General features: G+C 40.1%; 1 protein-coding gene and 1 long non-coding RNA gene across 3 annotated transcripts in view; one reads left to right on the top strand and one right to left on the bottom strand.

Moving 5' to 3' along the window:
* mcf2l2 (MCF.2 cell line derived transforming sequence-like 2) overlaps positions 1-13,505 on the bottom strand; it is a 286,969-nt gene that overhangs the window by 185,772 nt on the left and 87,692 nt on the right. For both annotated transcript variants that reach the window (XM_036007118.1, XM_036007119.1), the window contains exons 3-4: positions 3,793-3,907; positions 1,151-1,241 (exon numbers count right to left, since the gene is read on the bottom strand). In XM_036007118.1, coding sequence (XP_035863011.1) covers positions 1,151-1,241; positions 3,793-3,907 — 206 coding nt within the window. The remainder of the gene's footprint in view (positions 1-1,150; positions 1,242-3,792; positions 3,908-13,505) is intronic.
* On the top strand, positions 4,741-13,403 carry LOC116063223. The gene is made up of 3 exons (XR_004108214.2): positions 4,741-4,752; positions 4,826-4,830; positions 13,295-13,403. It is a non-coding gene; the product is annotated as an uncharacterized LOC116063223 (long non-coding RNA).

The following is a 13,505-nucleotide window of genomic DNA, read 5'->3' as shown; positions in this document are numbered from 1 at the left end:
GTTACTTATCATCAAGCTGCCACTTCCTCGTAACACATCCTGCTGCTGCAGGCTGCAGGCATGATGGAGAAAGACAGCAGCAATAACTCTGAATGGAGCTTTTTATTTTCCAAAACTCCCGGACGGCTCAGTAGACAAGTCGAAAGCCATATGCACATTGTGTAAAGCCGAATTAAAATATCACCGAAGCACGTCAAGCTTGAGCTACCACCTACGGAGCTAAGCATATAGTTCAGTTAACGTGATGCTACCCGCTAGCATGCTACCCACTCAGGCAAAGCAGTATTTTGGAGAGTGCTACTTGCCGACCTGTGGATGAAACCAAATCCCAAAAAATTACTACAGCTCTTGCGAAATGGGTAGCAACTAACTGCAGACCTGTCTGCATCGTAGAGGACTCGGGTCTTAAAGACGTACTACGGTTGGCATGTTCTGACCCGTCTCATTGCCGTCGAGGGGGACAGCAGCCCCACACACAGCCTGTATGACACGGAGAAAGCAGCCACAGTGGAACTGCTGCAAGGTGCTGCAAACGCTGTCTCATTAACCGGTGATCACTGGACGTAAGTGAGTAATCAAAATTATTTAGGAGTTACTGAACAATATATTGACTCTGATAAGGATAGGGATTTTTAGTTTTTTAGTTAGGTACTTGGAGGATTTGTGCAATAATGACAGATTCACACAGTTTTCTTTTGTTTACACAGTAAATAAATAATTACAAATCTTAAAATCAAGTTCATAAAGTAACTTTCTTAGCATTCATTTGATTCCCAATCAAGATACACTGGTAAGAATTGCTTTCGATTGTTAATATGTACTTAAAAACTGTTCTGAAATGCAAAATAATAGAATTTTAATCATGTGATAAAATATGCAATTAATCGCGATTAACTATAGAAATTCAGCGATTAATCGCAATTAAAAAAAGTAATCGTTTGACAGCCCTTATATATATATATATGTATATATATATGTATAATAAAATAAAAAAACGATATAATACAAATATATATATGTTATGAACATAAAAAAACGATTAATAAAAAAATTAATCGTTTGACAGCCCTATATATATATATATATATATATATATATATATATTGTGTGTGTGTGTGTGTTCATTTGAATACTATTTTGGAGAACTTACAGCGATCCTGGATAGAGAGGCTTTCACTGAGCTCCATTTGTCCTTCCGCCGGTCAATTATGATAATGAAGCCAATACTGGCAGCATCCAGGCTGGAGACAGGGGGTAAGAAGACTTGTAACTGGATTTCTGCTTTGTGCATGTGTGTGTCTGTGTAAGCGGTGACAATCAAATTCTCTAAAAACTGCTTTACTTTGCTTGATCCTGAACATGCAGAGCTCAGCTGAAGAGCAAAAGGTCTTGCGCATCTTAAGGAATACACCAGTTCACCACTATGTGGTAATTTCCAGAAACATTATAAGCCTTTTAATCTTTCAGTTTTCTGTTAAACTGTCAAGTATTCCTAAATTATTGTGCCTAATCTAAGTACCACACAAACATTTTAGGGTCTACTACACATTGCACAGAGAGTAGGGGCGATTAATAGGGGCCCAGCTGCCCGTATCAGGTTAAACTGGCCATGCCACTGGAGTACAACAAATCCTGATCTTTTATGGCTTAATTTCTGTTAAAAACTGTATATTAGATTAGATTCAACTTTATTGTCATTGTGCGGTGTACAAGTACAAAGACAGCGAAATGCAATTTGCGTCCAACCAGAAGTGCAAAAAAAGCAGAAAAGTGCAATGTGATATACAAAGTATAGACAGATGGTGCATAGGCAGGACAATAAATATATTGCAGTGTTATAAGAGCAGAATAAATATGGCTATGTAATATGAACAATGTATGAACAACATGTACAGATATGTGCAATGTAGTAGCAGTGACATTATACTAGTAGTAAGAATAATATAGATATAAATATATGCATTGTATTATCACCAGGATGCAGAGTTAGAATTCAGTAGGGTGACAGCCGCAGGAAAGAAGCTTCCTCTGAACCTGCTGGTGCGGGTGTGGAGAGACCTGAGACGCCTCCCGGACGTGAGTCTGTGGTTGGGGTGAGAACAGTCTTTGATGATGCTGCGCACCTTACGCAAGCATCGCTTGCCCTGGATAGTCTCGATGGAGGGGAGTGAGGAACCGGTGATGTGTTGGCCAGTTTTCACCACCCTATGCAGTGCTTTCCGGTCATGGGCAGAGCAGTTGCCATACCAGACTGTGACACAGTTGGTGAGGATGCTCTCGATGGTGCAACGGTAGAAGTTCACCAGGATCTGAGGAGACAGGTGGACCTTCTTGAGTCTCCTCAGAAAGAAGAGACGCTGGTGAGCCTTCTTGATCAGGGTAGAGGTGTTGAGGGTACAAGAGAGGTCCTCAGAGATGTAAACACCCAAAAACGTGAAGCTGGTGACACGCTCCACCTCAGTCCCGTTGATGAGGGGATGTGTGTGCCAGCTTCAGACTTCCTGAAGTCCACAATGAGCTCTTTGGTCTTCTTGGTGTTGAGAGCCAGGTTGTTGTCAGTGCACCACGAGGATAGGTGCTGGACCTCCTCCCTGTAGGCCGTCTCATCATTGTTGCTGATGAGACCAATCACCGTAGTGTCGTCTGCCAACTTTACAATGGTGTTAGAGCCATGTACAGGTGTGCAGTCGTAGGTGAAGAGGGAGTAAAGGAGAGGGCTCAGCACACATCCCTGTGGTACGCTGGTGTTCAGGGTGATGGTTGAGGAGGTGTGATTATCTAACCTAACAGACTGAGGTCTGTTGGTTAGGAAGTCCAGATTCCAGTTACAGAGGGAGGTATTGATGCTCAGTTCACTGAGTTTGGTGATCAGTTTGGAGGGGATGATGGTGTTGAATTCTCACATAGGTGTTGCTATTGTCAAGGTGGGACAGGGCAGAGTGAAGTGCCGTAGAGATAGCATCCTTTCTGCTCCTGTTCTGACGGTAGGCGAATTGGAAGGGGTCCAGTGAAGGTGAAGCAGGTCTTGAGATGGGCCAGGACCAGCCTCTCGAAGCACTTCATTATGATGGGGGTGAGTGCAACTGGACGGAAGTCGTTAAGGCTTGTTGCAGTGGAGTGTTTTGGCACCGGCACGATGGAGGTGGTTTTAAAGCACGCGGGGACAGCTGCCTGGGCTAGTGACAGATTGAATATGTCAGTCCAAACCTCAGTCAGCTGCACAGCACAGGCCCTGAGTACACGTCCGGGGATACCATCAGGACCAGCAGCCTTGCGTGCATTAATCCTGCTAAGTGCTAACCGACACACTCTGTGGTGGAGAGTGTGAGGGGCTGGTGATCTGCAGAGACCACAGCTTTGACGGCCACCTCTTTGTTGTCCCTATCAAAGTGGCCAAAGAAGTGGTTCAGCTCATCAGGCAAGGAGGTGTCGGTGACATGGGGGGTGGAGTTTGTAACTTTGTAGTCAGTGATGGCCTGGATGCCTTGCCACATGCGTCGGGGGTCAGAGTTGTAATAAGTAATAAGATGACTACAAATTACCTCATCAGTGTAAGTGAACTAGAAATCATCACATCCTCAGCTACCTGTCATGTTCAGAGTAAAGTACATCAAAACCTCTCAGACAACTGTCTGGACTTAAATGGAGGTTTTGCACAAGGTCTTTTATTGGTGTTCAATGAGCAAAGCGAGGCCTTCTATTGGCTAATGGATACATTGAAGACTAAGAGTCTGATTATGTGAGGGTAACCTCAATGAAAATGAAGTTTTCTGTGTATGAGAGAGTGTGTACCTGGGTATGCTGGTCAAGTAAGTAACGACATTGAGGAAGTCTTCCTCAGGCACTTCGCTAAAGCCTGAGTACTCTGGGAAGATGATGATGGGGGCGCCATCATTGCCCCGCCCTCCTGCAACATAAAAACACCACACACAACATTTACTATTCTTCCTTCTAGCATAGACTTAAGGTCTTACACTGTCTGACATAACATACAGTATAATGTATATTCAATACCAGCTTCTTCAGTTCTTCATTGAAGCTATATAATATTATATGTTTATACTAGATGTCTTATTGTACATCACTGTATACACATTTACCACAAATTCAGTTTGATTCTAATATATGGTATTGTTTAAAACTAACATTTTAAATAAATCTTTGCAGGGTTTGAACAAAGTCCACTGCACAGCATGAGTTTGTATTGCTTGTCCTGCCAATGGGACAGTAGGGTAGAGGAGGGTTCCTGGAATTTTGAGAAGTGTATCCCAGAAAGTCAACAAATTTGCCCATTTATCACAAAAAGTCAGAGAATATCTGTGAAATGTATGTTGCATGAATATAATGTATCACCTTTTCTGTCTTCATTGCCTTATTTTCTTTTCAGCCCAGTTGTAAGTAAACCAAACTGTTCATCTCTTTAAAAACAATGTTTAAAGCTAGTAAGAAGGAACAATTTAATTCATAGAAGCTAAATAATGTAGTCATGGAAAATCCTGAAAAACCTTTAAGACACAAATGTAGCCAACTCTTCTGCACATGTTTTACACATTTCATTTTCTGTGCTCTGTGACCTGCATGTACAATCTCATCAGTCATCTTTCAACCTCACTCCAAAGAGGTTATAATAATAAGAGGCGACACACACATGATTTTTGTGCAACCGCCACAAGAGGGCGCTGGACTGTATGCTGAATTGATATGTCACGGTCAATATAACACATCCATGGTCAAAATGCATCGTCAATTTGCGTCCACTCAAAGTGCTGTTTTTGACACTGACAGGCTCAGATTGTTATTAGGTGTCTTACAACATTATTGAAAGGATCCGTACAGAGATAGACCTTTTTGTTAAAGAGGAAAATCTTTGTTTAACCAGAAACAGCTCCGAGATCACTGTTGCTAAACCAACCAGACTCCATTTAGATAACCAATACTTTTAGTGTGTACAGAGCATTGTGTTTATTCAACCGAACCAGAGTGGTGATTGTTGGAAAAGTGAAAAAAAAAAAAAAAAAAGACAGCTTTTCATAGTTTTATTTAGTTTCTGTCAACTGTGAATGAAGTGTGTTTTACAACGATAAAATTACTGTTTATTTACATGGAGTCTGGTGGGTTTAGCGATAGCAATTTTGCAGATCTTTTTATGTATAAAAAAGGATCTTACTCTTTAACAGAACGGTCGTCCTCTGTGGGAATCCTTTCCATAATGTTGTCAGACACTTAGAATAATAATCTGAGCCTGTCAGTGGCATTTGCCCAAAAGAGGTCCACTTTTTGTTCCCTAAGGTACAAACAAATGTTCCCTATAAAGTACAAAAATATACCCTGAAGGTACAATTATGCACCGTATATATATTATATCCATTGTGCAATGTGTACTTTCCGAGGTGTAAGGTACATGTTTGTACCATACATATTTTTACACTTTTGATTAAATGTAAAACGGCGGGAATTTGTGGATGCTCATCACAGCAAAAACTTGTGTGGATATTTTTGTGGAAATGAATGTCATCTCTTAATAAACACAAGTTCATCTATAATAAATTCTAACTCAACAACTCTCAATAATTGTCAAACTAAATAAATATATAAAACAATGAAACTAACAAATAACTGTTGACGCTTTCAGTTGTGTTCTGTTCAAAGGATCTAGCTACAGGCTTACGGTCGACTCGGCGGAAGCATAAATATTGCAGCGCGGAAGGATACATGCAGGGCCGCCTCTAGCCCTTTGGTTGCCCTAGGCGAGATTGAGTTTTGCGCCCCGTTGCCATAGGACTGACAACTGATTGTATCCTGTATTTATGTAGGGAAGCTAACAGCATCAACATCATATTTGGCTGCTTGTAAATCAATAACCAATGGCATGATCAATATTGTAGTATTATGGCAATACTAGTCACGCATTGTCAGATCTCCACAGTGCTGTGCCAGCGATAGAGTAGCAATGTATGTTCATTTTAGTTTCCAGCTTCCATGTAAGTTAGATTGCACCAACATTTGGTCTAATCATAACTGGTCTGGCAACCCAAAGGCCAGTGTTTTGTTTCCAGATGTGTGCATGGTGACTTATGATGTGAGGTCCACCCCCTGAAAATTTTGAGCATTAAACACTTCATTTCCTGCATTCTGGTGAATTTTTACACTGTAAATTCCAATAGCTGTCATAACTTGCATAAATGAGTTAGCTGTAGTCGGGTATCAATAATATGTGAATGTGTGTTTATGTCTGCTGCCTCAACATAAGCTATCATATGTTAGCTAGCTAAACATTAACAAGCTAACAGGCAGAGCACATGTTCAGGCATGTTTTTGCGGCTTTCCACCACCATCCCGGGATTCACCTGAAAATCCATTTTAACTTAAAGTGAAAACGCTCACATTTTAAATGTAGTTACAGTAATTTTTAGTTTTCCCTTAGTTGACACAGTGGATGTATTTTGGTCGAATGTTGGGTATTAACAACACAGAAATTCCGAGTTACAAATTAAGTGTGTAGAGGAAACACAAAACAAGGCAATTTGTAAGCTACACACAGTTTGCAGCCACATTGGTCGGACAATTAGGAGAACATAAGTTACTTTACTGCTAGTTTCTGTTTTAATCGTTTGCAAAGCCAAAAACGTGGAGAATACATGATGATGACGGTTGGCAAAAGTTATATTTTTTATTAAGAGAAAGGACATTTATGTTTGCAATTGCATATTAAGAAGGACCCTGTCAAGCATTTTAAATTACAACAAGAAAAACATTAACAATTAAAATGTATATCGATGTGTTTCTTCCATCCCGCCCCTGTGTTCCATCCGTCCCACACAGTAGGGGCGGATGGAACATGCGCACCTTTCAGTCACAGTCAAATTAAACCGAAGTCGTTCCATATTTTTACAAGATAGCACCTGAGGCCTGTACTACGAAGCGAGATTTGGCGTTAACGAGCTAACTTCAGGTTCAACCCAGGGTTTTCTGTACTACGAAGGTGGATCACTTGTGATCGGGTTCAATCGCCGTGGTAACTTATGCTGAACACCTAACCTGGTCGGGAGCAGGTTATGTTGGAGATTAGAGATCAACTGGTGTAAAAGCACCGCCCACTGACCAATCAATACTCGACTGATAACTGCTTCACTGTTCTTAGAAGATCAGCTGGAGCTCAGTGGGCAGAGAGAGAGAGAGAGGTGCGCTCAGAAAAGTTAAAACGTTTAGAGACCGACAACCCCGTTAACATTCCCTGATGGGTATTTTTATGAAATATATAGATTTTCAGCGGAGGGATTTACATATAGGCTATTTGTTGGCTTCTGGAGCCGTGTGTTGCCAATGCGCACATCGGTTTAAATTATGTTTTTATGTTTTTTTTAAATTTTCTCTCACGATCGTATACCACTGCCAGGGTTGCAATTGAAATAAAAGCCTAAAGCAACGACAGTTTATGGAAAGCAAAAGTGTAATTATATATGGTCATATCTTGTGCCTGACTGATGGGGAAGTGACCAGTTTAGTCTAATGTATTGTAGTGGGTGTACTGTACTGTATATTGGCCAGAATCTGCCTTTGGGGGAGGAGGGGGGCATATCATAGTGGGGGGTCTGGGTGTCCCCCCCCAGGAAAGTTTTAAGCATCAACGACTTCATTTCCTGCATTCCGATACTTTTATGCACCAATTTATAGTGAAATACCTCCATTGAGATGTGAAGAAAAAAGCACAGATGACAATTCAAAATATATCAAACATATAATGGAAAGTATGTTGTTACGTGTCATTGGGCATATTTAAGTGGGTATATGGAAATCCTGGAGCTTACTATCACGTAGACTACACCACTGGATATTGATAAGCTAAGCGTTGTGATTTACGCATAACAGTGTCGGCTTTTTTGCCAGCTTTCCTTCCTGCGTTTTGCCTGTAAAACCTTGTCTGTGTTCTTCGTATTTATGTAGAATTATAGTTTGCTCTTGTTATGTAAAATATGCAGCTCTGGTAGATGTTTGCGATTGGTCGTGGTGTGCAAACACCGCCTCTTTTATGTGAACGTGCGCGTCTCTAGATTGGAAAACCCTGGGTTGACTGAACTAGTTGATAACCAGCGTCGTGACACAGGTTATGCGGGACCGCGGTTGTTAGGTTAGGTGAAGCCGGGGAACTAAAAGAAATCCAGGACATGTTGATCTTGATTCGTAGTACAGGCCTCAGGTATTGATAGAACACACACGTGAGTTGTTGATGACAACAACAAATATTTTTTGTGTGTAACGTTTTCTTTTAAAATAACATACATATATCTGAAAAGTGTTTCAACGTCCCCTCTCCCCTATTATTTCTTTAAGTAAATGCAGTTGCTAATGTTGCTGTAATTATGCTTCGAATTGTTTTTATGACTCAATCAGAATCTTCAAATATTCATATAAGAGGATATATCTATAAGGATTTATATTTATATTGGAAAACAAGCATTCTCCTGTAATGCTTGTAAAGTATGCACATATGTGTCTTTAATCTACAAATCACATCACTATAAGTGGAACTTTCTTTTAACTAAGACATTATTTGTCCTACATTGTCCTACAGAAGTGCTTGTGGCAACTGCCTTGAGGGCTCTTCACAGCTGCTTTGTTAGTGGGCCTCAGTACACTGGAGGTGAGATAAAGTAGACAATATTTTGGGGATATATATATATATATATATATATATATATACACACACACACACACACACACACACACACACTTACAACTTACACCTAAAATTTCCACTTAAAATAATTTCTTGCAGATGCAGTGGACCTGTAAGCAGTGTATTTTTTCTACAGACAAGAGGACAGTTGTTAAAACACTATCGCCTAAAACATGGAGGGTTTACTCTTGGTTTTAGATGGGCTAGACCTTCCCACTGCGGAGACGGGAGATTGTGGAGGCTGAACCTCCAGTGAAAACCCTGAAGGAGCGCTGGCCAGCTCTTTTTACAGAGAGACAAGTACGTACTGATATTGATATACTTTTTTTGTATTCTCCTATGCTAAAGTGTGCATTTAGGTTTTAGGACTGGTAACCAAAGGTTTTCCAAAATTTCCACACTGGCTCTGAAGCCACTCTACTTGCTCACATTTTTTTTCTGTCTTGTAGGTGTTTGCTGAGTTCAACAGGATAGCTACGACAAACCTGAAGAATGACTTTTTTGGTGCTGTTGAACGCTACACACCACGCTTTGTCACAATCGTCAAGTCCAAGAAAGGAAGTGTTGGAGAGAAACTGGCTGAGATTGTGCAGCAAATGGATTCAAGGGTCAGTCGACTACAGACTTGTTAAGTTTTAGCTGTGGATTAGATCTTCAAATAACTACTCCAATCGGCAACTGTTCTCTGCACTGTTAAGCATACAGGGTGACACCTTTTTCATAGGCGCTTTTAAAAATGGGTTTGTATTGTAACTTTTGAATGTGGCATAATCTTGAACTTTATTTGTTCTATCCACTTCTAGAAACCAGATGTGACAGCAGTGCGTACCCTTGTTCTCCAAGGCATCCCTGTTCTGCTTGGTGATGACCCCAGTAACTTCTACAACACCTCCTTTGTAAGTTCTCATATCTTAAAAGAGCACATACTGTATATCGAGTATATGTGAGTTCAGAACAAAGATGGGCTGCATGCTAACTGTGACAGTTCAGTGTATGCCAGCAGGGTGATAAAAAAGAGATAAAACAACAAAAACCCTAAACAAACGATGAAGCAGCCATTCAACTAAGTCATGTTATTTAGTGGATGTCTGTAAGCTGGGTGTAAAGTGAAAACTTAATAAAAATAGTCTGGAGGGAAGTGTTCGCAGGACAGATGACTTGATGACAATTGATAATGCCAATCAACATTTACCTGTTGTAATGTTTGTGTTTGGTTGTATACAGGATTCTGACAGTGATGAGGCCTGGGCCCAGGTATCTGTTGGGTTGCTGACTGTCATCAGTGAAGATGTGCGTCTCTCTCCAAATCATCTCCATCTTGACCCAGTGTCTACTGCCATCATTCTTGAAGGAGGTATTGTAATGGACAATCTCCAGAACCTACCTCAAGCACTTTGCCTCTTGTTTGGGTTGTCCTGTGCACTACACTTGGACTACCCTAAAGCCATGAAGAACACATTCAACTTCATTCAACGAGTGATGCTTGGCCTGGGAGAGAACAAACTCCCCCCCAAACTTCAAACTCTTAAAAATCTCCTGTTGAGTTAGAATGGTAAAAATCAAGAGACAATCTTATTTGTTTATAAAAGTGGGTCCAGTTGCTTTTAATTGTTTACTAAATTAAGGCACTCCTTTCATATTGTTTTATATCAGCCACTTGGTTCATCAGCAAGTTACATTAAGAGGCTGCAGGCGTATGGTCATTCATACATGTGATCGGTTGCCATAGTCATTATTGTACACTAACTGGATGTCACTTGTACTTGTCAGCAGGTTGATTCTGTCAGCAGTTTGGTCTTTAAACTTTATTGTTATTTCAAAAGTAAAGCAGTTGTTCAGGATTATGTTAAATTAAAGGTCAGGGTTGGAAATTTCTTTCCACAAATGACAAATGTATGTCTTTTTATAAAAGGCTGCCAATTATTACTGGAAGATTATTGAAGAACAATTTTGGTACCGATGTATATGGGCAGATAGGCAAACATTCAGTCTAACAGAGTCCGTTGTTCACACCCCTTGGTGTTGCTTTCACTCTGTACTTTTGAAGAATGTTTTTATTTTTATATTTTATGGCAGTGTAATAAGCGTGTGTGCGCATTCTGGTTCTGTGAGAAGAGATATTCTGTGGTTGGCGCTAATACCTTGACATTGATCATTTTAGTCTGAATGTTGTCTTCAAGTGGTAGTGATCACTTATAGTAATGACTAACATTTTAATCTCCTCGAAACTAATTAGTATCAGCTGTCTAAGGTGCAGATTTGACTGTGTTTTCCCACTAAACATCTCTGTACCGGATACACTCATAAAATCAAGTATATTACCCCAAAATTCATACTATAAATAATCTGGTTAAAAAAAAAAAATTAACAATAAAATTACTTATCAGCCAAGTCAAGAATTCAAAATTGTGAAATCCTGTGCCAAAATTTGATTGATTGAAATAACAAGGTTTATCTGGGCCAAGCACACCATAATAATTTTTAAGATGATAAAATACAATCAGAATAAAATTAGAAATGTCAAGGTAATGCGTACTTTATACCAGATTCAAAGGGTTTAGAGACTTTGATTTTAACATTGTAAACTAAATAACTATATAATAAATGGTTGAGGTTCAAGGAATAAACCTGTTTCAACTATAATGTGGTTGTCTGTTAAATATTTCTATTTTATGATACTTCTATACTTCTTCTCTGGTACATTTATGTAAGTGTATAGTGAGTTGGCAGAACAGAGTTAACATATAGGTGAGCATTTGGTGCAATGTCTAATTGATTACTGTAAATGGAATAAGGTAAAATGAATGTTTGAAGTACTTAATTTACACAAGTAACAGTTACTTGGTCTTTTGTCTTTTCAAGGCAATCGGTTTGCATGGTTTAAACAAGTAAATCAGAATCGCTCTTCAAGTAACTAAAAACAAGAAATTCTAAGTTTCAGGAATTGGCACATTAGTTAGCCCAACTTAAATAATTGTGTTCAGAGTACACACAAAGTAAAGTCCACATGACATTACTAAGTTGTTTGAAATAGTAATTCTGAGTAGTCTATACTAAGTCAGGAGCACATCTAAAGTAAATTGTCAAGTACACCGCACAAATTGTTTTTAGTTACTTAAACTCAAGAGTAAGTATACTATACTAAACAGGGATTTGTTAATACAACACGCAATACCTATTCTACTGTACTTAGTTTTTTAAGTGCAATCGGTTTGCATGCTTTTTTTAAGTAAGGTTAACTAATTGGATTTTACAGTGTATGCACCTATTTCTACCTTTTTCTGAATCAGTTTATGCTGGAAATATCTTTATGTAAAGGGAAACGAAAGATTACAATCCAAATATTAAAACATAATGGAATATATTGCAGTAAGGCTCTCAGGCATTCTGTATTGCTTTCAACTATTTCTTCTCCTGTAGATCGAATTTTCTATCTATCTGAGTCAGCACACATGTAGCTTAGGCATAATTTACTCTTCCCTCCTCTTTTGCGTCTTTTGTTGAGGAAGTAACCTCCTTAAATGTGCATATGACAATTATTCACCTCAATGATACAAAGCCCTGGACTGTAATATTTCAGATGTGTTTGAGCAAGATTTCTGCTCATGTTCAAAACTTTGTGCACATTCAAAATATATCCCATCTGTGCTCTCTGAGATTTGGAGGAGTCGTGATATTTTGAGAAAAATAGTTATAATAGGCTACTACAAGAATAAAGTCACAATATTTCAGAAAATAATCTACCTGCACCATAGCCTGCTACTGTGCATTACGTGACTGCTCTGCTGATACAGTAGATCTCAGACCTTCTGACAGACACAGAGCCTCGTTTGGGTCTCTGGTCTCTGAATGAGACAAAGTTTAAAAGTGGCTGAACGCTGCTCTACGTTGGAGGTGGAAAACTGAAACTAGGCTATGGCAGAAATACACGGAGCACAAACGTGACACATCTGCCGCAGCATGCCCACAGCAGAGCGCGTCCATTATAAACCTGAAGCTGCACAGACCACGGACGGAAAGCGTGCTGCTCATCTCTATTTTTACAGCGAGAGTGGACACTAAGGTCTGCTTCAGAGCTCCGTGTGACAATAATCATCAATTCAATCTAATAATCAGGTTGACAAGTAAACGTGTGGCTGAGTGGGCGCCCTAGGATGATCATACACACACACACACACACACACACACACACACACACACACACACACACACAGCCTCCCTCCATTCCTAAGAGTCCCTGTTAACTTGCCTACTCCTTACCACGTCGTCAACTACTCTTCCATCTTTTCCTCACTCGCTCCCATGGCCCTGTCATGGTCACTTTCCTCCTCCTCGGCTTCTTCCCTGTCATGATGTTGTTTCTGCTTCTCTGCCAGCCACCTCTCCTCCTTCCTCTACTTCAGGTAATGCTGATGTTGAAGCAGCTACTACAGCCACAAATATGTCAGAAATTTTTGTACATTTTGAGGCATCCGCCTGTAGATTCTTAATCTTTTTCTCCCATAATTTCTCTGCATCTCCCTTGCGCTTTGGTGGTCGTTTGTCCATTTTAACGTGGATGCTAAACTTCCAGCATAAGCATAACTATTACAACTCGTGTTTCAGGGCCGGGAGCAGGGAAGGGGGTTCCTGGATTTGATTGGGTCAGGCCAGTGCCAATAAAGAAAATTAACCAATGGGCCGCTGTCAGTTCTTTATGGGCCAGCGCGGCCAAAAAAAAAAAAAATAAATAAATTATATCTGCGATTCGGCCCAAAAGTGCGTCGGGCCACCAGGAAAATGCCCGGTATGCCAGATGGCCAGTCCAGCCCTGACCATGCAGCACCCA

This window comes from Sander lucioperca, chromosome 11 (assembly GCF_008315115.2).
Source record: "Sander lucioperca isolate FBNREF2018 chromosome 11, SLUC_FBN_1.2, whole genome shotgun sequence".
Taxonomy (NCBI): domain Eukaryota; kingdom Metazoa; phylum Chordata; class Actinopteri; order Perciformes; family Percidae; genus Sander; species Sander lucioperca.
The sequence above is the reverse complement of the archived record's forward strand: the minus strand, read 5'-3'. Positions and strand labels throughout refer to the sequence as shown.